The sequence below is a fragment of the Chinchilla lanigera genome, unplaced genomic scaffold (genome assembly GCF_000276665.1).
Source record: "Chinchilla lanigera isolate Chin_1 unplaced genomic scaffold, ChiLan1.0 scaffold00020, whole genome shotgun sequence".
Classification (NCBI taxonomy): Eukaryota; Metazoa; Chordata; class Mammalia; order Rodentia; family Chinchillidae; genus Chinchilla; species Chinchilla lanigera.
This window is the reverse complement of record NW_004955421.1, coordinates 28,042,671-28,069,019: the sequence shown is the minus strand read 5'-3', so window position 1 is coordinate 28,069,019 and position 26,349 is coordinate 28,042,671. Positions and strand designations below refer to the sequence as shown.

The window sequence follows — 26,349 nt, the reverse complement described above, 5'->3', positions numbered from 1 at the left end:
CAATTTGGATGGAGTAGGTACCGTGAAATCCACAGCTATTAAAGGAAATGAGATTCAGAGAGAAAATGTGTTTGCTGTTCTTCCACATCCCTGAGCACAAACGTCTTCAAATCTGCAGTTTCAAGTCCTGCGGAAGACTTGGAGCGGGACGTTTTGACATTTCTTTCAGCTGGGAGGTCTCCAGGGCATGGGTTCGCAGCTATGTCTGTTTGCTAATTATTTTGCACTGGGCTTTTTCCTTCCTGTCTGGCATTTGTGGCACATTTGTCTTCCATGCTGTGTCTGTTGGCATAGGGCAGATGTCTCTCTAGGAAGGCCAAGTATATAAAAAACTAAGAAAGGGCTGGGCGTGTAGCTCAGTGCAGGGCCCTTGGGTTCAATCACGAGCACTGCAAAAACCGAAAAGAAAAAAGAAACTGAAACAAAACTCAGGTTGTGATGCTGCTGCCAAAGCAGCGTGAGCCACACTGAGACGCCCGCCCCTCCCTGGCTTCTGGCGGGGCCATCTTCGGGGTCAGCAACTGCTGACACTTCGTACAGCAAGGCCTTTTTTTTTTTTTTTTTTTTGTCTTTTCAAGACAGGGTCTTGCTATGCAGTTCAGGCTGGCCTTGAGCTCACTTTGTAGCCTAGGCTGGTCTCAAACTCACAATGATCCTCCTGCCTCAGCCTCCCAAATGCTGGGATTACAGGGGTGCACCACCAAGCCCAGCCCCAGGAAGGCCTTTAATTTGAGATTTTATAGAAAGCAAATCTATTGAGAAGGCAGTAATCCACATTACAGTGTTTCTGTCATTGTGCAAATACCTGAGATAAATCAACTTCAAAGGAGGAAAGGTTTACTTTATTTCTGCTTCTGTGGATATTGTGGTGCTGGGAACTGAACCCGGAGCCCCATGCATGCTAGACAAGGGCTCTGTCACTGAGTTACATCCCAGTCAAAACGCTTATTTAGGCTTACGGTTTCAGAGGTTTCAGTCCATGGTTAGCTGGACCTGTGGAACACAGTATGTCACAGTGGGAGGGTGGAGCAGAGGACTTCTGATCACTTCATGTCGTCAGGAGAAAAGAGAGAGAGGAGAGGTCAGAGTCCCAGCATCTCCATCAAAGCCGTGCTCTTGATTACCTAACTCTGCCGCGAGGCTCTACCTCTTCCAAGCAGATCAGGTGTGGTGGTGCGTGCCTGTCATCACAGCACTCTGAAGCCTGAGGCATGAGGGTTGCAAGTTCAAGCCCAGTCTCATCCATTCTCGATTAGCAACTTATCGAGACCCTAAAAGAAAAAAGACTAGGGACGTGTGTAGTTATTGCAAAAGCCCTGGGTTCTGTCTCCAGTACCACCAAAAAAAGCCCCCAAAGGCACCTCCTCCCAGGGTCATGGCCGAGGGGCCAAACCTTCGGCACATGGTCCCTTGGGGGATATTCAGACCAAACTGTAGCCGTGTCCTTTCCCACTTTCTTACCAGCACCTACCTGTCCACTTCTGTGCCTGTGCCCAGGACTATCTCATCAAATGGCCTCATGAGTGGGTTGACGGTAGGATTCACGGAGAGGTGACTGGAATACAGGCGACAGAAAGCACGGTTTCCTAGGAGAGGAGTGTGTGTGTGTGTGTGTGTGTGTGTGTTGGGGGTTGTCCTGTGGTAGAGGTCTCTGTCGGTCAGCAATTCAACACCCCACCCACCCAGGGACCCATCAGAGGATAAGTTCTCTGCGTTTGTTACTGTCACCGAGTCTACCAGGTCCCCAAGGGGCCCTCCCGCCCCTGTGCTCCTCAGCCCTCCGTGTCTGGACCCAGAGTCCCCGTTACCGCCTGCTGGTGTTACCAGGACGCACTCCTCAAAATGAGGCAAAGCTTTCTGCCCAGAAAGAGGCCAGTTCTTCAGACTAAGAATGAGTGAGGGTTTCAATTTTCTGTTTCCTTAGAACCGTGCCAGGAAAAAGAGGCTAAATATTATCATTGTGGCCGAAGGAGCAATTGATACCCAAAATAAACCTATTACCTCTGAAAAAATCAAGGAGGTAAGTATGTGTTCTTCCTTTTATGCTGCTGCCCACCTGAAAATAAGAGCTGTTAGCATGATTGACAGGATTTCAGTTTAGAACATTGCATGGTATTAATTTTTTTCCTCCCTGATATTAAGAAACACTTTCATAATGGCTCATAACTTGAACAGCTCTGGGGACACACAGCGCCCCGGCTCCAGAGAGCCAGCACGTCTTGTGTCCTCTGCTGTGACTCTGTGAGTCCCCCAGCACGAGGAGAGGAGAGGCGGTGGAAGGACCAGTTGTGTTCTTGGTGGTAGACAGTTCCAGCCCTTAAAGGAAAGGAGGACTAACCGCTTGCCGGCTTTGTGACAGCAGAGAAAGCCGGTGTCCTCTTCTTCCCCTTCCTGCTGACCTGCGCACCGGCGGGGCACGTTCACCAGGACAGCCGCCTCCTGCCTGTGGGCCCGCGCTGCCTCGCGGCCCTGGGGAGGGGCAGGGTCTGGCAGGCTTAGCGTGGGGCTCGCTCAGACTGGGGCTCGCCTGTCTCAACAGGACTGTGACGCGACAGCCAGGGTCTAGCGTAGTAGGCGAGGCACTGGGCGGGAGCCAGGCTCCGGCTCGACCCGCAGGTCAGGCCGCAGGCACTGCCAGCCTGCTTTTACAAGTTGATTTCTTTGTCATGCCCAGCTGTGATCAAGTAATGCGCCAGGTGCATGTCTTATGGATTCTAGTGCAGTACCGGGGTTAAGTCATTGACAGAGACCTGTGAGAGCCATCTGCCAGTATTTACAGAAGCAGCTGATAAAACCAGGAGTAAGATTTTCTTTCTCACTTAACCTGAAGAGAGATTAAATCACAGGACCCCAGATCAAGAAGGGACCGTGGACTCGAGAGCCAGCACCACTGTTTGTAGAGAGGGGTAAACTGAGGTCTAGGGACATTTTTTGCACACACAGGACTGACTTTCCTTAGATGGTCTGTGCAGTTCAAGTCACAGCTGTACGGATTTAAAGTGATACCAGGGAAATGCTTACATTTTTGTACATACAGATAATACTTTATATACAAACTATTAAAACAGCATGTTTTAGAAAATCAGTGTTACTTATATTTTTTGCTAGTTGGGATATGAAAATTTTATTGTACAATAAAAGTATTATTTTAGGATGCATGTCTATTATTATGTGTTTCCTACAACAACCATTGAGAAAAGCTAATGATTATTCAATAGGTCAAAAAAAATAGATTTCATAAAATCTAAGAGGTGGAAAAGTAAATCTATATACTCATGTTAATTCAATACACTCAAAAGTCTTGCAGTAAAAAAGTATTATTTTAAAAATAAAATTTAGTTGCCTGTTCCACTGATCATTCCTTTAGAAAGCAGAGTTTAGGAATGAGCATTTGTGCCCCTTAGATCTGGTTTGGTTTTTGGTTTTGGTTTTTCTCCGGTACCAGGAACCGAACTCACGACCTTGGGTTTGCCAGGCAGAAGCTTGGCCGCTGAGCTAAATCCCCAGCACCATGTGCCCCTTAGATCTGAAGGAGGGGTACGAGAAATCTTTCCTCAGGGCCAGGGCCCTTACCGAGTCTGAGCCGCTGCGTCACTTGCGTGTAATGGTCTGTATTCCTGATGGAAATCTTTCTCCGCAGCTTGTGGTGAAACAGCTGGGATACGACACTCGAGTGACCATCCTCGGACATGTGCAGAGAGGAGGGACCCCTTCCGCGTTCGACAGGATTTTGGTAAATGAGGAAGGAAGGTGCCAGGCATCTCCACGAGGTGTCTGGGGAGGAAATAGTTCTACACACTGCAAGGAACAGTCTATCCCAAAGGCAGACTGGCAGGCTCCTCCCTGGGGACTGAAGTGACCCCGGTCCTTATTGGAAGGATCCTCGGAGATTTGCTGACAAACAGTGATTTCCCAGCCTGGGGCTACTGGGATGCTTGGCGACCTTTGCTAACGTGGGAAGCCTGCTGGTGAGGAGGATATTGACACCAGGGGAGAAAATCCCAGGTGGAAGGCAGTGTCCAGACCAGCCCAGGGGACCGCTGGAGTCCTGAGCCCAAAGCCTCGTTCTTAGTATTCCTTGCCCTCCGCAGGTCACTAAGTCGCTCTCGCCTCCCGAGCTTGCTGGCTCCTACTGGAATCTCATCTCTGTTCCGGGGGGCGGCCCGGAGCCGAGTGGGAGGGTGATAAGTGCATTCCACACAGAGAGGGGTTCCTGGCGTGGTCTCCAGTGGTCATGTGGAACAGGATAGCGGGGCCGTCCTTGACTGTCACGGTGTCCTTTGCAGGCCAGCCGCATGGGGGTGGAGGCGGTCATCGCCCTGCTGGAGGCCACCCCCGAGATCCCTGCCTGTGTTGTGTCGCTGAACGGGAACCATGCCGTGCGCCTGCCCCTGATGGAGTGTGTGCAGATGGTGAGTGAGGGGCGGCCGGGCACAGGCTCGTGGCCGCGTGAGAGCCTCGGGCCGTCTGTCTGCAGCCCCTCGGGTGCTCAGCGGGTTAAGTGGCCCCTCTGAGGACATGAGGAGCTGCCCGGGGCTGATGGCGGCAGGCTTCCTGTCTACACTGCACGGTGTGTGAAACCACACTGCCTCTGCTTGTTCTCGAAGCTGCCGGCCACGAGGCACCTCTAGTAGTAACTTCCCTGAGGTGAATCTCATCGTGAGAATGAGGATCCTCTGAGGACCCTGCTGACTACCTCTGTCAGCCATCAGAGAGGATCCAGGTGGCTCTGCACCCCGATGCTCCCGGGATGACAAAGTGCAAGCAAATGCTCTGCGAGCAGCGTGTCGTGTGGCATTTCATAGCAGGTGTGACGTGGCTGTTTCTCCAGTTTTAGCCACCGCCTTTTGAGGACGTTCAAATCTGTGATGGGCTGTTGCACGGTTTCCTCTGACATTCTGAGATGAGCCCGCCCCCTTCAGGCCCAGGAGTGCTCGCAAGTGGATGAAAGAAAGATGAGTTGGAATTTCCAACCGCCAGCAAATGAGGTGGCAGCAGCGTTAGTTCCATTTGAAACGGCCGTTAGCGTTCCTTTTCCAAAGGCTTAGTCATGACCGACACTATTTTTCCACTAACCCTGAGGTGTATCTTTTACAGTATGCATACATGGAGGGAAGTTGACAGGTTATTAAAAGGACTTGCAGAAAGTAGTCTTAAAAACCCAGTAGTTGTGGAGAAAGTCTGTGTTCGTGTGCGTCCACCTCTGTGCATAGAGTGTGTCTCTGCCTGTGCGTGTTTATCCTTGGGGACAGGAGAGGAGGAAGTGGCGGAAACAGAGATGACGGGCCTGCAGGGACCGCAGCCCTGAGCTCTGTGCACGTTCGTAAGGGCTTCTTACAACCGTCCAGGGACAAGTGCAGTGGCTGTAACCTAGCTTCCTCAAGCCATCATACAGGGTCTCGTCGTCAGAGCTATAGCGAGCCATCTGGGGAGCGTCTGCGTGTGGCATTTACTAAAGGTCTGACATGTTTTTAACAATCAGAGACAACCCTGGAAGTAGGGCTATTTTCCTTACCTTATAGATGAAGAAACTGAAGTTTGGGGCAATGGGGACCTTGCCCAAAACCCTAAAGTTGACCGGGGCTCACTGCGGTGTGTGTTGGTCCTGAGCCCTCAGTCCTGGGGCAGCCCTAGGCCCTCTTCGCCGCTCGCCTGCTGTAACCACATTTAGACCCTACAGCCCCCTGAGGCCAAAAAAATTTTGTGAGAATTTTTTAGACCCTTCCCTGAGAGAGCCCTTTCCTGTAGTTTTGTTATAAGGTGAAGTCCTGGTAATTTCATGGGCATAGAGAGCAGATGCCACCTTCTTCCTCCTTTTTCCCGGAAGCAGCTTGAGCTGGGTGGACCCCAGGAGCTCCAGCCTCACAGCTGGCACTGACAGCTGGCATCCAAGGTGGGCAGCCAGCAATCCAGCCCCGCCTTGGGGCAGCGAGCAAGGTCGCACCGTGAAGTGGTCCAGCCGCCGGGGTCTGCGCCAACCCTGCTACCCTAACCACTGCAGACATACTAACTCTTGACACAGTCTTCCTTCCTTTTTTATGTTTTTAAAAGACCCAAGATGTACAAAAGGCAATGGACGAGGGAAGATTTAAGGATGCTGTGAAACTCCGAGGGAGGTGAGTTATTTTGAAGGAAACCTTATTTCTTCAGGAACTTCTATTCCTTTGTCTGGTCATGCAGAATGCGGTTAGAGGTTGTGCTTATTATACCACAATATAAAAATTTGAAAGGCAAACAAAGTAATACACAAGGCACGATTTTTGCAGGGCGAATGCCCAGGTAACTAGAGAGAAACGCTTTTTCTATTTGACGTTTTGTAGGGGGCAGGGTGAAGGTTGTTCAGAACCTCATGAAATGAAGGGACAAGGCGACACATTGCCAGTATTTTGAAAAGAAACTTCAGAAGAGCACGAGAATGCCATTTTGCCTTAGTCTGTTTCTAAACTAAACATAGCACCCCGGGTCCTTGTTGAGGGCTCTGCAGGTCGTGGATAGTACCGGGGCCTCTGTCTTCCCCAGTAGTAAGTAGACGGAGTGTTCGCACAGATGGGCCGCGGATGAGGCTGTTGCTTTGCCCGCCCCCGCCCCGGCGCCCTCCTGTGGTGCTGCCTGTTCTCAGCTGTGACCCAGCCGTGTGCTTGTCCTTCAGGAGCTTTGAAGGCAACCTGAAGACCTACAAGCGACTGGCCATCAAGCTGCCTGACGATCAGATCCCAAAGGTAGGTGGCCCCGGTGCCCCCGCCTTCCTTGGCATGGGGCCCCACTCAAGTGCTGGCTCCTGGAAGAGGGCTGTCCTTACCTTCCATCCTGACCTTCACGCTAAGGTGGACCGCAGTCGGCTGGCGTTCAAGTCCATGCTGAGCAGCACGGGGAGCTTGCGCACCCCTGGTGACCTGCGCCTGCTTTTTCCTGTCTTCAGACCAACTGCAACGTAGCTGTCATCAACGTGGGGGCGCCCGCTGCCGGCATGAACGCGGCCGTGCGCTCTGCCGTGCGGGTGGGCATCGCTGAGGGCCACAAGATGTTCGCGATCTACGACGGCTTCGACGGCTTCGCCAAAGGCCACGTGAGTCTTCCCGGGTGGTGCGAGGCGGTGGGAATGCCACTGCCTGTGAGGAGGCAAGCCCGCGCCCCCACCCCAGCTCCTGCAGCCCTTGCGGCCCTGGGTTCCGCGGCGTCCTGCCTGTAAAGATTGCCTGCTTAGAAAGTAGCTTCTGTTTTAAGATCTTGCCCTAGGTTACATTCTCAGCCTTCCAATTAAGCCCAGGCCGCAGTGTATTTGCAAGTTGTCTCAAAGGCACCACGGAGAGGTCTCCTGCTTCCCAGGCTGGCAGGTTTGTGTGAGGCGCTGTAGGTAACGTGCGCGGGTCTGGCCTCAGCGGTCGTCCGCTTGACCCCTCGAAGCACTGAGCACTGCTGCGAGACATGCAGCCTGGTCGTGCTTCGCAGCTCTCTGTGGAAACAGCCTGCTGGAGGCCGGAAGCCTGAGCCATTCTACTTTTTGTTAGTGCATAGTTGCAGCACCTAATGACTGCACTCATCGTGGAGAGTTGGCATGTGCTCGTAACGTCTCAGTTCTTTCGATCCCCCTCCCCCCTGAGCCTTTTTTGGAGCTTTGTGGCTTCCCTTTCTCTTTCTCACTTCAGCTGTTTTACTCTGTTTGCACGTTAGATCAAAGAAATCGGCTGGGGAGATGTTGGAGGTTGGACTGGCCAAGGAGGGTCCATTCTTGGGACAAAACGGTAACTTCCAAGTATTAACTCTCTGACCCCCTCTTAAGGAAGAAAAAAGGGGCTCCTTCCGGAAGAGAGTAGCTGGGTGTTGATGCTTCTTCTAGTTTGTTGTAGAGTTCCTCCAGCGAGCGGCACTGGGGTACTCGTCTTCACCCCAGGAGCTTGGTCGTGCCTTAGGCAGCTGGGGGTGAATCCAGAGCTTGGAAGGACAGGGACGGTGACTTGTCTGAGCCGCTTTCCCACCCGGCACGTGACACCGGCGCCCCAGCTCACAGAGGGGAGAGGGCTACTTGGCTCGTAGCTGCTGTGGGTTCAGCCGGAGGCTGGCTGGCTCCAAGGCAGAACACGTGGAGGCAGAGCACGGGAAGAAAGGCGCTCGTTCCACGGCAACCAGGAAGCAAGGCCCCGCTCCCTGCCGTTCACGCCCCGCGTGACTCTCCCCACCCGAGGGACTCCACCCGGGCCCCACCGCCCAGCACCACGTTCAGCCATAGAGTGCACCAGGGATGGGTCCACCGCTGAGCACGGTGCTGCGGACACAGTCGCCTTGCACACGCAGGAGACTTCGGGGGACGTCTTAGGTCGAAACCTAATACCTGTGGACATTTTTCTCTAGTAATTCCTTACTTGCATTGTTTTGAAGAGCAAACTGGTGTGCAGGAACCCTGTATCTGATGCAGGTCGTAAAGACGAGTGGTGATACTGAGCCTCAGCAACCCAGCTGTGTAAACGAGCACCTAGGCCTTGCTGAGGGAGACCCCTGTGGGTGGGAACCGCAGAGCCGAGCTGGTGGTGACGTGAGGCTCGGGTCTGCACAGCTGAGGAGAGGATGCAGGAACTCTAGTATCAAAGTACATTTTTCTGAACTACAATCAGCTTCAGTGTTCCTGCAAAGCTAAGGGTAGGATATTTTCACAAGGTGCGATATTTAATATTAAATCTGTTTCATCATTGATTATCTCAGGGGTACAACTATTAATGTCAGTCCTTATTGTAGTTCATATTTTAATCTGAAAGAAAGGAATTTCTAGGTAAAGCTAAAAAAAATGTGGGGTTCCGTGTTATTGTGGTATTCTATTCCAGGGAAATCAGATCACATCCTTCGCGCTGCTTTAAAAACAGGACCTCGGTAGCACCTGGCTAAGAGTGAGGGTTCCACAGGGCTGGAGAGGGTCTCCGAAGCTACCTGCTGCTGCTCTCACCCAGTGCCATGGTGTGCGGCCTCTGGGTGGCAAAGCTTTAGTTAGAAGTGGCTGTGTCTGCAAACACGCGTCCCAGGCTTGTGCACGCTGGCCGAGGCGTGTCGAGCGTAGGCTTCGGGGTGCCACTCGTGAGCGGTCACAGGAGCCAGCCGGCAGTCGGGGCGCACTCTGAACGTGCGCGAAAAGCTGCCTCGGAAAGCTCACGGGACTTTGCAGTCAGCTGTGCCCGCTTGTCTGCTCCAGTTTACAGTGCCTACATATTTTTGCCCTAAAATTTCTTACAAAATGTAAGCACTTTATTTTCTCCAGTAAGCCTGAGAAATTAGGAATGGATGTTGGATGGAATTTGGGGATGGGGCATAACCAAATATCATCTATCTGATGCTGCTGTTCTTGATCATGTCATTTGAAATACATGACAACACAGGAGAGGAATAGCAAGTGTAGGTGAGTGTGGTTTTAAATGAAATTATATTGAATAATATATACATAAAAGTTATTTGGAAACTGGATATTTCCATGTAAACAAATTACTGATAGTAATCGCAAACCATTATGGTTAATTTTTTTTGTAATAAGACAGTAGAATTCTTTTTAGTTAGAACAACTAGTTGAGGGGCTGGGGATTTAGCTCAGCGGCACAGCACCTGCCCGGAAAGAGCAAGGTCGAGTTCAATTCCCAGTACCAGGAAAAAACCAAAAAAAAAAAAAAGAACAACTAGTTGAAACACTTCTCACTTACTTTTGAAATACTCTCTTTCTGACGTGTGATTACGGGCCACTGCTGCTCTGCGAACCGCTCAGCAGCACTCACTGCCCGAGCTGCCGTCTGCCAACCACAGCGGCGGGAGGGAGGCAGCCCACTGCCCGCGCTGCCAGAGAGCTTGGCCAGGGACGGGAGGTGGGAGCGGAGCGTGGGGGCACAGAGGGGTCTTCGAAGGGTTGGCCAGCGTGATGCACATGGGCGGGTGTGACGCTTGTGAGAAGGTCTGACCTCTCCTCCTGCTCTGTTTTCAGTACCCTGCCCGGAAAGTACTTGGCGCAGATCGCGGAACAGATACGGGTCCATAACATCAACGCCCTGCTGATCATCGGTGGGTTTGAGGTACGACACTGTCTCAGCTTTGAGGCCTGAGTGGTAACTGGGTGGGCCCCCAGAAGCGTAGTACTTACCGACTGCTCCGCGGGAACTGGAACTGCCGACCGCTGAGCCCCGCTGTCACTGGCTAGTTGTAACACCAGCAGTGTAAGGAACAGCATGGCAGCAAAACTGGCCTAAGCCTCGCCTAGTTCGGTAAAGTAGTGCACTAGGGAAGCAAAGGCCTGGCGCCTTGACTGAGGCTCGTCTATCCCGTGAGTGCTGATTTATTTCCAGTCTATGGAAGTCCGTCTTTTAAATTCGAAGTCAGTCCTCTCTAGAGAGGAAAGTAGTTACATAGAGAGGAAAGTAGTTCATGTACTATATCGGACTGTAGTCTTTAGGTGTGTCCTATTCAATAAAGATCAGTCCCCAGGTAATGTTTTGATTAAAAAATATAAGAACCTCGAATAATCAGATTGTCACCAATAAGAGATTATTTAGTTCTACTTTGAAATGATAATGTCTGTTTCTCTCCTTTGTGCTTAGAAAACCTCTGTCCTTGTCTGTGGTCTTAATGCATCTCTGTTGATTTTTTAGTGGCCCGTGGTATCCCATATGTACCCTGTGTGCTCTGGTAGAAGTGGCTCCCAAGGCTCCCACGCCCTCCGCACCCCTCTCTCCCCTTCCCGGCCCCACAGTCACACACACTTATCTGACAGGCCTACCTGGGACTCCTAGAGCTGTCAGCCGCCCGGGAGGAGCATGAGGAATTCTGTGTCCCTATGGTTATGGTTCCCGCTACTGTCTCCAACAATGTGCCCGGTTCCGATTTCAGCATCGGGGCAGACACAGCTCTGAACACTATCACAGACGTAAGTGCGTGTGTGCCAGCAAAGCAGGCGTGGCTGATGCTAACCCCAGCTCCGGCCCTTTATCTACCAGTACACTAGAAATAGCTCCTGCCAGCCACCACACAAAACCTACGCGAACTCTTTTATTGATTTACTTACTTTCTCACAAAAATACATTAAAAAGTCCTTTAGTCTCTACAAGTTGTCGATCTTGCTCGCCAAATTTCCACCGCCTGCCCTCCTGTGCAGCCGCTGTGCTGACACCATCACTGTCCAGACCCATGAAGTGATGGTGAGCTTCTGCAGCTAAGCAGATCAGATCGCAGTGTTCTGTGATTTGATAATCATTCAAATGAGTTGTTTTGTTGTTTTTGTTTTTGTTTTCTTGGGTGCTAAGCCTAATGTATTTCCAGCCTATAATGTCTTGTGATAAATCCTGAGTTCAAGGTTCTCTACTTGTTGCATAAGGATAGATATTGAACGAAATGTCTTGTAATTTTGCTCATTGACTTGAACTCATTGCTTACACCTACAATATTTTGGTTATGGCTGTTCACATTATTTTTCCACTGGTAAAGTGGTGATCTTAAATTATATCTAAAATATTCATGCTATTTTAGGGTTTTTATTTTTAATTCAGTGTCTTAAAATTTTGCAGTCTCAAGATTTTATTTTCCTTAGAAGACCTAGATTTTATAAATGATATTTTTCTAAGATTCTTTTTTCTTAAATTCTTGGCACCAAACTTATTTCTAGTACTGGTAAATAAAAGCCCCCCAAAAGCTTTAAAAATAAAATGCAGGTGGTAAGTATTGCTTAGCACTTACTTCTTGCTTTTCTGAACTTCCTGAACCTTCCTCGTTTTCTTCACTAAAGCATCGAGTCCAGCGTCTCCTGGAAGCGATGTTTATTCGCCATCACTAACACCTTACTTAGATACTGCATGTGCTCTCTGCTGACGGTTGTTCCAGCTTTTGCTGCTATGGACTGATCCAGGCTCTTGATGAATTTTCACTTGTAAATGTAAAGATGAACAGCTCCCACAAAATGAATTTTATTTTATTTTCTCTTTTATCTGCTTTAGCTAGATTTTAACTCTACATGAGCTGAATTTGCAAGGAAAGCAATTGTTTTTCCTCATTGTCACCTAATTAAATTTACCTTAGTGGCCTAGGTGGGGATCTGGACAGCTGTCATTTGCAGTTACTGGGAGCAAAGCTTCTGTAGGTGCTGACGAAGATCGGTGTTTATCTGAAGCTGGTGTTTGTCTCCTCGTGGGTATTTGCTAGGCACTTTCAGGCATGAAGAAAAGATTCGCTCATTTTACAGTTACAGGCTCCTCTGCCACAAGAATTGTTTTCCCCCAGATTTTCAATATATAATGCATAATAGTGGGAAATCTGAAAACCAGATATATAGGGGAAAATCTCCAAATTATCTATCCCCCTTCCCTTTTACATCCCTTTGAGTGGTTTTGTAAACTTCCTTAACTTTAGTCCTTTATTCATTTGAGTTTGTCAAGGCCAGACTGACCATTAATAATGTTTGAGAAGGAAAAGGAACAAGTAGGTACTTAGCATTTCCGATGGATTCGGGCACAGTCCCACCTGGTAAGTGCGTGAGTGTGTGAGTGCGTGAGTGCGTGAGTGTGTGAGTGTGTGTGTGAGTGTGCATGTTCTGTTGCTGAGGCTCCAGCAGCTGCATCGTCTGGGTTTTGCTGTCTCGCAGCGTGCGGCCGAGGCGGGCCGGTCAGGATGTGCGTGCTGACTGCTCTGGGGCCTGTGAGGGGTGAGCAGAAGCTAAGGGTCCTTCTGTGTTTCCTGAAGGTGAAGGGGCCCGTGTGCGAGCACGGTGCCGGTTTCCCTCAGTGTTCTTCATCAGCGGTGGCGTTGATTCCTGTTCAGTGTAGTTTGGATTCGGTTCTGAACTCAGCTAGGCTGACCGTAAGAGTGACGGGGGCTGCATCGTCTCCAGAAAATGAGGACGTGAGGGCCACGAGGCAGCTGTGCACACGTCCCCCATGTCCCTTCTGCCACTGTTCTGGTATATCAAGGAAGCCCTCGAGGACCGAGGGCCCGTGGCAAGTCAGTATCAGTCCACTGACTGTACTTAACAGCTTAAAACAGGCGTCCTGAGCAGGTCACCTGTGCAGTCTGAACAGCGTTGAATTTTGCAGTCCATGGGCACCTCCCGGTAGCAGGTGACTCCTTTTGCTCAGAGTTTGGTGTCCTCGGTGCAGGTGTTGTCCAGCTAGCCGACATCTGCAATGTCGAGGAACATTGTGGGTTGTTACATCCAGGAAAAAGGATGCTCCTGGCGTCCAGTGGGTAGAGGTCAGGGGTTCTGCCTGCCCCTTACCCTGCGGTGTAAGGACAGTCCCCCAGTCCAGAAACCCTGAGCTGGCCTTACCAAGCTGTCATCACCTTTGGTGTTCAGTCGTTTTCATTAAACATCGCCTCCTTGCCAGCAGGGATGCTTAGCTTGCAGACACCTGCTTAGAAATGAGTCCCAGTAAATGCAGACAGCCTCGGAGAGAGCACGGCTAACCAGGTCCCTCAGAGCAGACGCGCGGGAAGCTCAGGCTGCAGGTGCAGGGTTTTTCAGCTGGATTCACTTCTTACCCCTTGCCTTTGGCGCAGCATTTTTCTGTCCCGCAAAACAACCACAGCTGAGTGGGAGGTGCCAGCAAACGCTGTGAAGGTGGCGTCGGCCACAGCCCGGCTGAGAGCCCTGCACTGCAGTCACCAGAAACCGAACGGCATAACTGCCGCCCTAAAGCTCTGTCCCGTCTCTTTCTTGGTGGGGCTCACTCCGGATGTGCAGGGAGGTTCCAGGGTTTAGGATGTGCACACCTGGCGCCAGGAGCAGGTGCGGCCGCTGTCGCTCCCTGCAGGGCCCAGGGGCAAGAGTCTGTGTGTCTTCAGAGCTTCCTGCTTTTCTGGCGAAGGCTCCCCAGTTCAGCTGCCCCTCATGTGCTTGAAGGAGATTGAAGGACGTGAAAATGCTTTTCTGAAAGTGCTGAGGAGCCCAGCGAATGGTGTGGGCACTGGCAGCGGCATCCCGAGGCAGTTTGGATGTAGGCTGCCATTGCTAATGATGCCCACAGTAACTGCCACAACCAGAGTCCAGAAGCAGAACCTGCACGGCGCCCGCCAGGGGCCACGTGCTGAGCTCTGTGGAGGCGGGGCTGGCTGTGGTGGGCGCTGGGAGCTCCTGCCCACACGGTGCCATCATGTCCCCGTGCTGACTGTCACCCTCCTGCTGACCGCTCTAAGTACTAACTACCTGCAGGTCCACACCCCGCTGTCCCGAGCCCTCGGCCGCACAGGCACTAGAACTGAGATTGGTGCTCCGGTTGTGGGACGGTACAAGCACTCGCATGTATCGTAAACCCTCGTCGGGAGGCCCGCGTCCCCCGACACCAATGTCTGCAGCACATTAGACTGGTACATCGAGAGACGGAGACGACTGTAAACAGCGCTGCCCCAGACGAGTGGTTCACGGAAGCCCCTTGCTCGGTGGGCAGCGGCTGGAACCTGGGCGCTGTGGGCGCGTGGACCTGCATCTCACCACTAACCTGCTCTTCCCCCGTGGCAGGCAGTTAGAACTGCCGTGGGCTAGAACGGCTCCCTTGCTTGACATCACAGCTGAAAGGTTTCAGCAATCCCAAAGCAGCTGACTGGGTTCTTGCTGGTCTCCTGCTTTTAATGTAAGCACTGCCTGGGGCCCTGAAAGGGAAGCTCGCTCCGGAAGGGAAGGAGTTTCTCCTCCCCGACAGAGAGCGTGCAGGAGCCCGGGGCCCCCGCTGACCGGCCGGTGGGTAACGGGATTGTGCGCTCCTTCGTGGCCACTCCCGTGGCCGCACGCGCTGGCCTTGCGGGGACCCTGCCTGCGTCAGCGACACCCGTGTCTGATGTGCTCCCCACAGCCTTGTGCTCTCCCCACCCTTCGCCTGCAGCAGTCACAGGATTGGCGCTGGCTGTACCCAAACCTCCCACCCAATTGGCTTTCCCCACCTGCCCTGAGATGCCAGGAAGCGAGCAGCCGTCCCCTCTAATGACTAACACCACGATGCCCAGCTGTCCCCTGCCTGACGCCTGCTTTGCTGCTTGCTTTGCGCCACCCTAACTCAGCTGCTCCTGCCTCCCCCCGTGGGCTGAGGGGAACGAGGCGGAGGGCCACGCCGTGTGGCTCGTGCGTGCCTGAGGCGTGGCCTCCTCCCGCAGGGATGCTAATCGAGGCACCCCTTGGCTCTGTTGACCCGCATGAAACCGCTTCACCCCGGCGACCCAGGTCCCTCTGTCGCGTCCTGGAGCCACACCCCTCACCCGGTGACCGGCAGGTGACGTGCCTGTGCCCCGCTAACCGCCATGGCCCTGCTGCTTCAGGCTTTCCACAGCGCGCTCGTGATGGCTAAGGCGCGAGACAGCCACGAGGAGTATTGCATCCCTGTGTGCGTCGTGGCTGCCACCCTTAGCAACAATGTCCCGGGCACAGACTTTAGTATCGGCTGTGATACTTCCATCAATACGGTTGTCGAGGTAAGAGAACTGTGTTCTGCTCTGGCTGCGTTTAATCCTGTTTCTTCTGCCTTAAGCCTGCCCATCGGCCAGCCCCTCACGGGGTCTTTGTCCTCCCCCGCCCCGCCCTAAGCAGAGGGGAAAGAGGAGCCGGTCCTGTGGCACAGGCCTGTGCTCCCAGCTACTCGGGAAGCCGAGACGGGAGGGTTGCGAGTTCAGGGCCAGCTTGGGCAACCGAGCAAGATTTTATCTCAAAGTGAAAATTAAAATAAGGGCTGGAGATACAGTGTAGCGGTGGAGCACTTGCCTAGCATGTGTGAGGCCCTGAGTTTCATCTTCAGAGCCATCAAAGTAAAATTTTTAGGAAAGAAACTGAAAGGTGAAACCCATTCAAATAATCTCCCAGAACGTTATCACCCACCCCCTATTAGCTTGACTCTGTAACAGCATCACTTTTCCTGGGGGAGCCTGTCTTTATCAATTAAAAATAAACGTTCTGTGCAGCCCCATGATAATAGTACTGTGCCGGATACACAGGGGGCTGTGGGCACAGAGCACGTCACAGGCGTGCACAGAGCGCATGTGGGTGCGGGTGAGTGCACGCTCCAGGACAGCCTGCCGAGCCCTCTGTCCTAAAGGAGTCCCAGGCTGCCAGCCGCATGTCCTATTTATTTATTATTTATTTATTTTGTACTGGGAATCGAACTCATGACCTCAGGCTTGCCAGACAAGCACCTGTGCCTCTGAGCTCTGTCCCCAGCCCAGGCTGCCAGTTGAAAGCACATCCTCCCTGCTGAGACGAGGGGCACTCCAGGAGCTAAAGGTGCACGCTCCCAGGAGGGTGCTTTACCAGGGACTGATCCGGGGGGTCCCGGGCATGGTGCTGACCTGTAGTGCGTGAAACGTAGAGCTCTCCTGAGCCCAGTGTCTGGCCCCTCCGCGTGGGCCAAGGAGGTAGCCAAGGCCTTTGCTGCCGGGTGGTCCCCACCCAACAGGAATAAGGATGGCGGCCGTCGTGCGGTGACCTCACTCACTGTGCCTGGCCCCGCCTAGGACGGCCACTGCTGGCCTCGCGCCGTAGACGTTCATGCAGGGAGAAGTCACAACTTTGTCAGCCAGGTTCCTTAGTCAGCTTGGCACAGAGCTCAGAGAACGGCAGTTTCCTTCCGGGTTCTTCTAAGCTGACTGACAAGGCAGGAAGAGGAGAACGAAGGCCTCCAGCTGGGCCAAGCATCCAAAGTCTCCGTCAGAATCTGCACTCAGCTCTTACACTGATGGGCCCCTCTTCTGTGTCTCCGCCATGCTTGCCCTGGGGACGGCCCCAGCGGGGGAATGGCCTCCCAGAGCCCGGCCTCAGCTCAGGCCCGAGGTGGAGGCCTCCTGGGGCGCTGCTTCCCCTCCCGAGAGCCCTGTTTCTTTGCGTGCGGAGTAAGCGTACAGATGAGCCGGTCAGCCGTCCCGTCCCGGCGTGCTGTGAGGGCCCGGGCCTTGTCCAGGCTGCCCTCTCCTTCGGCTCCTCCCAGACAAAACTCAGCACCTCTGCAGCTTTAACCGCTCAGTGGATGTGACTTAGAACAATCCCGGCCCCACCAGCAGGGAAATGGGTTTCACTCGGCCACAGAGGGTCACAGCCGAGTGTGCGCGCTGCCCAGCCTGGGCCACCCCGGTCACCCACGCTCAGCAGTCAGCCGGCTGCCCTGAGGTCTCCCCTGAGCCCACAGTCATGGGGAAGTTACCTCCCCGCTCTTTAGAAGAGCGCGCATGTTCCCACCAAGTCCACCGGGTTTTTTTCTCTCCTAACCTGCAGTAAACTCCACTTTACCATTTAACCTTTCACTAATATTGTCAAGAACTAGTGAGCAACGTGGCAGCGGTGTTTGAAGTGCGGGGTGGAGCGGTGTGACTGCCCCCAGGCTTCCCCGAGAGAACCATGAGAGAACCATCTGTGTGACGTGGGCGGGCCCCGCTGGGGCTGCGTCCCCGCACACGGCAGGCACGGCGCCGCCCGGTTCTTCCCACCTCGGGGCAGCCGGGCCTGCAGAGCACGGGCAGATGGCGTTCGCGCTTCTCCTTGTCTCGACTTCTCTGGGTGATTGAGTCGGACAAGGCTGGAACAGCTTACGATTTTTAGAAGAAGCTAACTCAAGCCTTCAGACACGACCTGGGTGACAGAGTACTTAGGAGCGATGTGCTTAAACTCCAAGCAGAGGCAGAGGAGTGCAGCCCGGCTGCGTCATTTTCAGTCAGCGGCATGCCGAGCCGGGCCTCTGCTCGGCTGTCAGGTTCACTCGCTGCGCTGCTCGTCTCGCTGCCAGCCCAGCTGCGTCGGAAGACGCGTGTCCTCCGACAGCGCCTCATCGCCAGGGTGTTCGCTTACTGTTAATTGATTATGACGTTGTTCTTTGACAAGTGGGCATGTGGGCGTTATGCCGGGAACAGCCCACGTGGCGTTGCTCCTGTGGGGGCCCTGATGTCCGCCTGCCTGCCTCAGCACAGCCACCCCTCCTGCGACCCAGCACCCCAGCACCCCCGAGGCGGCTCTGAGCCGGAGATGCAGTGAGGCCCTCAGGACTTGAACGCCACGTAGAAATGCCCAGTACGAGCACGGCGTCAGTCCCTTTTCCTTCCTCACCCCTTGGCTGCTAGAGAATGCAAAGCTGCCCCCCACTACAGCTCACACCGAATCTTGAATAAAGCAACTAATGGGGTTAAGAATCTATCAAAGAAATTGGAATTGGAGGTTGGAATGATCTTAATCAAACCTACATCTGTTCATCCAAGGGTTCTTCTAAACTTAGCGAAAGCACTCCGATGAAATTTTCCTAATTGGTATTACTTTGCTTCGGCACGAAACCCTCTTTCCTCTTCCCCCAAAGGTTGGTCACAGCCCAGGGTGCCCTCTCCCTTCCCGAGTCCACTCAGAGCCACCGGGGCAGGTTTAGGCACCGTAGGATCGGCCCAGATGGGCTGGCGGATGGGCCGCGCGGTGCCCACGCTTGTCTCGCCCGGTGGCGTTTACTGAGCAGCCCCGCGCTGGAGGCGCAGCTGGCTGCCCGCGGGACTGCGCGTGCCGGGTACGCGCAGCCCAGGACTCGCTCTCATGGAGGTTGCGTCTAGCGAGAAATACAGACCCACGTCAAATAACCGCACTAGGGACTGCGGGCCGGCGCACCGGGATGGTGTCCAGGGAGAAAGGTCTGAGCGGCCCCTTGCGGCGACCGTCTCCTGGAGTTCGGGCAGCACTTTCCTCAGGAGGAGACATTAGACGGGGCGAAGCTAAGGAGGCCGGAAGGAGCCCACCTTCCTGTGACTGTCCCGGCGACTACAGATCTCGGGCCTTTCCTAAGCAGTATTCCCTTCGCCACGGCTGTGCAGGCAGGAGTCGGCTGAGGCGAGGGCTGGCCCCTGGGGGCCTTCTGGCCCCTGTAGTGTCTAGAGCTCTGTCCCTGCAGACCTTCGGCCCCGGCCTCTCCCCTGCTCCTCAGACCAGCACCCAGCACCTTCTCCAGTGCCTGGGGACCTCCTGCCTCTGCATCCAGCCTCACTGCCTCTGTCCTCGGAGCACACACGACGCCTTCAGCGCCCGCCTGGAGGGTCCAGATGATCTCTGTGCCCCGGTCCTTGACTCGTGCTCGAGGGAGGGAGCGTTCCCGGGCCGCAGGGATTAGGCTCTGGGGGCCTTCGGGGCCTCTTCTGTCCACCACCGTGTGCAGACCCGCACACAGGAGGGGCCGTGGCACAGGACAGCAGCTGGAGACAAGAAAGGCCAGGAGGGGTCCCATCAAAACTGACGCACACTTGAAGTCATGGTCAGTGAAGGGTTCTGAGCAGTGCTAGAACTCAGATTTGGCTTTTATAGATGGATTTCATCTGTGTGCAGACAGGTTGGATGCCCACTGGCCGTCAGAGGCTCTGGCAGAGTCCCAAGGAGTGAGTGGTACCTGGACTGGGTGGTTGGTGGGAGGTGGCAAAGGCGTGTTTCTTGTTTTTCTGCACCTGGAGCCTGGAGCCTCGTGGAGGGTGGACAGCAGGACATTCATTCTGAGACCTGGTGCCTGTCTGGAAGGCATCCCTGGGCGTCTTTGTCTAAGAAGCTACTCTCTGTGAGTAGAGGTATCCTAGCCATAGGTATGGTGACCTCCATAGGTGCGCTGAAGATAACCAAAACCCAGCTGTGATAGGGAGCTTTAGAAAAGAAAACAGCACAGAGATTGCCATTCACCAGCTAGCCAGTTGGCACGCCCGTAAAGTCTGACTTCACACCAGCTCAGTGCTGACCTCCTGTGAAAGCACCAGGACACGATCGAAAAGCAGAGCGAGCGCCCTTCCCGTCACCTTCTGAGGTGTCCAGGAAAGGGGCAGTGCCACTCCAGCTCCCCAGCGCTGTACGTGTCCCGGAGGCAGCGTCCTGGCAGCTGTGCGCGCTGTCCCGCCCTGGCCAGCGCTCCTGGCTGCGCACCCCCGCTTGGTGGAGGGACATGCTGCGCGGGGCAGGGGCTCGGGGCTGGTGTGCGGCCAGCCTTGGCCGAGGTCCTGGCTTGTGGGAGTAATGGTCTCTTCTCTCTGTGGCCAGACGTGTGACCGAATCAAGCAGTCCGCCAGCGGCACTAAGCGTCGTGTATTCATCATCGAGACCATGGGGGGCTACTGCGGGTACCTGGCCAACATGGGGGGGCTCGCGGCTGGAGCCGATGCTGCCTACATTTTTGAAGAGCCATTTGACATCAGAGATCTGCAGGTGGGTCACTGGGGCAGGGGCCGCTCGCTGCCGCCGCGTGAACGCGCGCTCTTGCGGTTGTCCGCTTCCCGGGGGTGGAGGTGGTGCCGGTGCCGTGGGGTTCCCGCGACACATGCCCTGCAGCTGTCTCGGAGTCCAGGTGCTTCTGCTCTGCGGTGCAGGACAGTGGGTAGGCGGGTGAGGGCCCTCTTATTCTGGGGCCTGAAAGCGCAGGCTTGTGCTCTTTCGGTCTATAGCAAAGTGGTTTTGCCTATGATGGTTTTCTCACATCTGTGAAAGGCATCCCGAGGTTGCCTCCGCTTGTTTAGCAGGGTCTCGTACTTTAGGCAGCTTTGCTGAGGCCCCGGACATGGCCACAGGTCAGACTTGCAGGGACCCCGCGCACCTGAGGGTGGGGACGCTGCTGCGGCTGGAGGGAAACGTCCTGGCTGGAGCCCTGGGGCTGCCCGCGGGAAGCAGCCTGGTGCCCTGCGCAGTGCTGAGTCCGGCTGGGAGGACGAGGTGCCCGGCACTAGTGGTCAGAGCCGCCCGCGACTGGGCAGTGCTCAGCGCTCGCCAGGGGCCGGCGCAGGGCACCAGGCAGACACGCCGGACCGCACCTCCTGCTCTTGTCCTGCCTCGTGCTGTTTCCTCCTTTAGTATTTTTAACAAACGCAGTTGAGGCTCACGGTAAAATAGTGCAGGAGGAACGTGGGGAGACGGCCCGGGTGCTGTGCCCGTATCTGCCGCCCCCCACCACAGCAGGACACGCTACCGTGGGTGAACCTTCGCTGGCAAGTCCCTGCCCGAGCCCAGGCGGCCCGCTTCGGAGGAAAGCCTGGCTCAGCCCTCGGGCGCTTCAAGCCCCCGCTCCTTCAAGCCCAGGCCCGGGCTGCTGTCCAGGCACTGGCGGGAGCCTCAGTGCCCGCTGCAGGGGGGCGGTCACAGGTTAGGTGGGGAGGAGGGCGCGGGAGCCCCAGGTCTGCTCGGACTCCGTAGCCTTGACAAGTCACTAAGCTTTCTGCAGAAGGGTCGGGCTGGGCAGACGAGGTACCAAACGAGCCACTGTTCACGGAAGTTACAGTGATGCCTGACTCTGAACCAAATCTCGTGTCGAGATGGCTTGGCGTTTTCTCTTTGTTATTGCAGTGCTAGGGGTTGAACCCAGGGACTTCACACTGAGCGACACCCCCAGCCCCTGCTTCTGAGAGACAGAGCCTCAGTAAGCCACTCAACTGCCCAGGCTTGACTTGAACTTGCAATCCTCCTGCCTCAGCCTCCCAGAATACTGAGACTACAGACATGTACCACCATGCCTGGCTTAGTGTTGTTATTAATGCCTTGTCTGTATGCCTGTGACATAGACATTAAAACCATGAATGTATTGGCAATGCTGAATTTTTTATACTTCAAAATTCTGAGTACAGTGCTGAACTAGCACTTACCATGGCAGGTGCTTTAACAAGTTAACTGTGACTCAGATCTGATCATATGTAAAAGCCCCATTTTTTAAGACGAGTCATTAGGAAATTAACATTTTATGATCTTTGCGTATTAAGACGATACTGCACATTCTTCTTTCAAGATATTTTCTTTCCTTTAATAGAATTCAAAAGGATTCCATATAAAGTCAGGCAATAGTCATTTTCTTCTGAGAGCTCTAAGAATATATTGTGAGCAACAGATAAGTGGAAAAGCATTAGGAAAATGCACAGAAGAAAATAAACATTTAAAGAAGGAAAGCTGTCGGTAACTTACAGCATTCCCTGTGGAAGTTATGAATGCTGCTCACTAAATGAATATGCCCAGTAATGCAGGCGTGTGTACGAGCCGGCTTTCCCGTTGCTGGGACACGGTACCCAGCACAACACAGAAGAGGTTTGCGTTAGCTCAGTTTCAGGGGCCTCGTCCACGGTCAGCTGGCGGCAAGGCAGGAACGGCAGGGGCGAGGGTGTGGTCGAGCAAAGCCGCTCAGTTCAGGCAGCCAGCGGACAAGCAGAGGAAGGGAAAGCACCAGAGAGGAAGGAGCCAGGCACAGGCACCCACTCGCACCCGAAGTGTGCTCCGGCAGTGCCCTGGACCGGCAGCTCACAACGGACGGGTGGACACACCCAGCTTACCGCCTCCCGTCACACCGTTCGCGGTTTCGTGTGGTTCCCCTTGCACTGACGGCCACCTGGCGCGGTCTGCCTTTCGTAGTCTCGCGCAGCGGGTGGTACCGCACAGTACCGGCGCAGTCGGTGCCTAGTAAGTGCTGTCTGCTGAACGAAGTAATTCCCTTCCAGTCCAACGTGGAGCACCTGACAGAGAAAATGAAGACCACCATCCAAAGAGGTCTTGTGCTCAGGTAATGAAAATACACTTGTAATCCTACTTCATTTTAGACCTGGGTTCTTGGAAACTGTTTTATGCTCTGAAAGGTTAAGCAGCTCAGTCCTTGTACCGCTGATTCTGTGAATACTGAAGAGACACAGAAGTACATGTTTGCGTTTAAGTAAAAGGTGACTGGCCAGGCGTGGTGGCGCACACCTGTAATCCCCACACTTAGGAGGCTGAGGCAGGAGAATCACTCCGAGTTCAAGTTCAGCCTGGGCTACAAAGTGAGTTCAGTGCCAGCCTCAACTGCATAGTTCAGGCTGTCAAATAAATAAATAAATAAATTAGTTATTTTTTAAGGTTTATTTTTGCTTTGTAGTTAGTCATTTTTGTTTTTCAGGGCATCCCCCAAGTGTGTCTTTAACTAAGGCCCAGAACTTTATGAAGCAAGGAGCAAATACCCCGTCAGGGCAGGGGTGGGGGTTAGAATGACTGCGCTGACGGGTGCCCGGGCATCCCGGCGGCCCGCGGACCCACGGGCACAGCCCTCCCTGGAAGGCCCACTCCCTGCACCGAGGAGTGAGCTCAGCTGCTTTCTGCGTTTCAGAAATGAGAGCTGCAGTGAGAACTACACCACCGACTTCATTTACCAGCTCTACTCCGAGGAGGGCAAGGGGGTGTTTGACTGCAGGAAGAACGTGCTGGGCCACATGCAGCAGGTAGGGTGACCCGCGTCCTCGCGCCCCCAAGAGCCCACAGGCAGAAAACGCCGCGTCACCACGTGGCCCCTTCTTAGACTGCTGCCTTATTTTGGCCGTACTGGGGGAAGGTATGTTTTTAAGTAAATCCCATCGTGATTCAAGAACATTAAGTTTCTGAGTCACACAAAATACCGTCAGCTTTAGGATTCCTTCTTATGTGATATTTGGGTATGCAGAGATCTTAAGGAAAAATATAAACTTCCGTGTAAATAGTGCCACCACCCTTGGAAATGCTTTTTTCCCCTATGGGAAATTCTAATCCAAATTAAATACTTTGTTAAATACTGGGGTTCATTGTGCAGAATGGAGTTATCAGCTCAGTGATACTTGAGATTTACACAAAATCAAAATGATTCGGAAAGAGTCGCAGGTATGCTCTCGCTTGGAGTATAAATGTGCCTCCCCGGACAGCAGAGCTGGGCTTGGCAGTCAGTGGTCTTAGGTCCCCGAATTTAGGTTTCTTTCCATCATTACCTCCTCTTACTCGCATCTGAGAAAATTTTTAAAATAAGACCCTATAACATTTCAAAGTGTCCGTGAGTTCTATAGTACTATAGAATGAAATAGTAGAAAATGCGTATTTTTGTGAAAATGAGTCCGCAGTTTACCAGATTCTTAAAGGAAATTATGATCACTCCCAATCCCAAAATAAGTTTACAAAACCCTGATGGAAAGTCTAAAATAAAAACTGTTGTTTGTTCAGGTGACAAAAATCCTCATCTCTTGAGAACAGAGCATTACGATAACTGAGTATAGGCTACAGGAATCAGATTTTTGCTTTTTTTTTTTTGGTCCCAACTGTATAAAAAAAAAGACCAAACTATTTGCAAGTTTGCTTCCATTCAAAAACCCTAACCCTAACTCACAACCTCATGTTTGCCAGGCAGGCGCTGTGCCGCTGAGCTAAATCCCCAGCCACTGTGAATTTTTTTAAGTTACAAAAATTTTCATTTGTTTTGAAAAAAATAAGCAGGAAAGTATTGTTGTATTTCCCATAACTCACCCCACAACAGGGTGGAGCGCCTTCTCCGTTTGATAGAAACTTTGGAACCAAAATCTCTGCCCGAGCCATGGAATGGATCACCGCCAAACTGAAGGAATCCCCGGGCAAAGGTACAACGTCACAGGGAGGGCAGTGCGGCGCTGAGAGGTGGATCACCGTTACATGCATTAGGGTGCTTCTCCTTCTGACACCTACAGCTTTGCGTAGTACCGGTGCGCTGACTGCTGCGCTTTATGACTTTCCAAGTTACAAATACAAATATGAGCTATGGTTGAAATATGCAGTGAATGACTGGTACACTAATTACAGTAAAACACATTGCTGTTAATCCCCTTCCAATTCGCCCTCTTCGACCACACTTCCCATCATTCTTGCCACTTCCTAAAGCCGTTCTGGACGTCCTCTCCCCCGTCTTTAGTTCATTCTGACTGAAGAGGAGCCAGAAGTCCCAAGCGGACTCCCAGAGCTGCTCAGAGTAGCAGGAAGGGCGAGATGGTCGAAGGGAGCGAGGGTCCGGGGGCTCCTAGGGCTGTGTGTTTTACTATAGTAAAATGTTTTCATTTAAACACTGACTTTGGGTTTTGATCACACCTCAGAATTAACAAACAAAATATAATGCTTTGATCTTGCTGTTAATGAACCATTTTATCTATCCAATATGATTATCATATCCAATATGATTTAATTCTTGGACTTTTTTTTAACTTAGGAAAATTTGTTACTGATGACTCCATTTGTCTGCTGGGAATACGCAAAAGAAACTTGCTTTTTCAACCTGTAACAGAGCTGAAGAAGGAAACAGATTTTGAGTAAGTCACTGAAACACTGTATATCCAAATCTCATTGCCATTAGAGACACAGGAGTCATGAGAACCGGCACACCACCACGTAACTAAAGATACATAATTCATTCAACTACGTTAAAGAACACAAGTTTTAAGCTAGCTGTGATGACATACTCCTATAATCCCAGAACTCTGGGGCACTGAGATAGGATTGCAAATTCAAGCCCAGCCTGGGAAACTTAGTACAACCCTAGCTTAAAAATTTTAAAAATACAAAAGGGCTGGGATAATGTAGCTCAGTGGTGTAAAGGCGCTGGGTTCAACCCTCAGTAATATATACACACACACTCAGAAATAAGGCAGAAGGCCGGGGATATAGCCAGTGGCACAGTGCCTGCCTAGCAAGCGCAAGGTCCCGAGTTCAATTCCTGGTACAAAGAAAAATAGGGTAGAATTTTTAGAGATGCAGAAGTAATGACTTCCTTTGAAAGCTGTTTTGCCCACAGTCTGCTCAGGTGATCCCACAAAGCTCACCTTTCCTGGCACCACTCTGCAGTGCTGGCCTCAGAAGCGCGGGCAGCCAGGGTCTTCTGGTGGCACGCGGGGTGCTCACGCCGTCCTCCCTCCCCTCGCAGGCACAGAATCCCCAACGAACAGTGGTGGCTGAAACTCCGGCCCCTCATGAAGATCCTGGCCAAGTACAAAGCAAGCTACGACGTGTCTGACGCGGGCCAGCTGGAGCCTGTGCGTCCTCAGCGCGGCACTCAGGAGGAGCCTGCGGACATCTGAACGCCTCCCGCCCCCTCGCACCTACACAGCGCTAGGGAGACCTGGGACTCACCGGGACCATCCTTTTTTGTAACATTTATTTATCAGCACTTTATGCAAGTATTATTGACCGTAACACCCAATCAGAAAGCATCAACCAGTGTCACTCCTGTACCCCAGGCAGATCCTAGCAACGAAACCACCCTCACACACTCGCTCCAGTGTGAGCTGTTTACTGTACCTTGTATTTTGTCTCATGCTTAAACAATTCATGTACCTAGTGGAATTAAAGATTTGGCTAAAATTCCAATTGCACTCTTTTTTTAATAGCTTAAAACTTGAGGATTTGTAGGTGGCCACTGAAGATTTCTCAAGCAGTTTTGTGAGCAGAGATTAACAAAATATCTTTATAAAGAATCACTGAACTAGGCTCAAGTATGAAGTCATAAAAGGAAGAAAAAGTCAATGCTTTGACAAACAGCACCTGTCACCCTGAGTAGACATGGAACTCCCCTGCTGAGCGTGCACATGGAGAACAGCCCTGGGCCGGGACATCCAGGCACGGGACCAGCTCTGGCAGTGATGCCCACACGGGTGGGTACCGCCCGGGAC

At 52.8% G+C, this 26,349-nt stretch overlaps 1 protein-coding gene across 6 annotated transcripts in view; it reads left to right on the top strand.

Annotated features, from left to right (window-relative positions):
* The window catches only part of Pfkp (phosphofructokinase, platelet), a 55,386-nt gene extending 29,339 nt beyond the window's left edge, over window positions 1–26,047 (top strand). For 3 of the 6 annotated variants that reach the window (XM_013513655.1, XM_013513656.1, XM_005383907.2), the window contains exons 8-23: window positions 1,925–2,020; window positions 3,641–3,733; window positions 4,287–4,412; window positions 6,052–6,116; window positions 6,650–6,719; window positions 6,920–7,066; window positions 7,672–7,742; window positions 9,953–10,040; window positions 10,736–10,888; window positions 15,256–15,408; window positions 19,961–20,125; window positions 22,390–22,451; window positions 23,028–23,139; window positions 24,195–24,294; window positions 24,894–24,993; window positions 25,605–26,047. In XM_013513655.1, coding sequence (XP_013369109.1) covers window positions 1,925–2,020; window positions 3,641–3,733; window positions 4,287–4,412; window positions 6,052–6,116; window positions 6,650–6,719; window positions 6,920–7,066; window positions 7,672–7,742; window positions 9,953–10,040; window positions 10,736–10,888; window positions 15,256–15,408; window positions 19,961–20,125; window positions 22,390–22,451; window positions 23,028–23,139; window positions 24,195–24,294; window positions 24,894–24,993; window positions 25,605–25,758 — 1,755 coding nt within the window. In that variant the 3' untranslated portion in view covers window positions 25,759–26,047. The remainder of the gene's footprint in view (window positions 1–1,924; window positions 2,021–3,640; window positions 3,734–4,286; window positions 4,413–6,051; window positions 6,117–6,649; window positions 6,720–6,919; window positions 7,067–7,671; window positions 7,743–9,952; window positions 10,041–10,735; window positions 10,889–15,255; window positions 15,409–19,960; window positions 20,126–22,389; window positions 22,452–23,027; window positions 23,140–24,194; window positions 24,295–24,893; window positions 24,994–25,604) is intronic. The other 3 variants (XM_013513657.1, XM_005383908.2, XM_013513658.1) reach the window with 3 other exon arrangements.
* The last annotated feature ends 302 nt before the right edge of the window (window positions 26,048–26,349 follow it).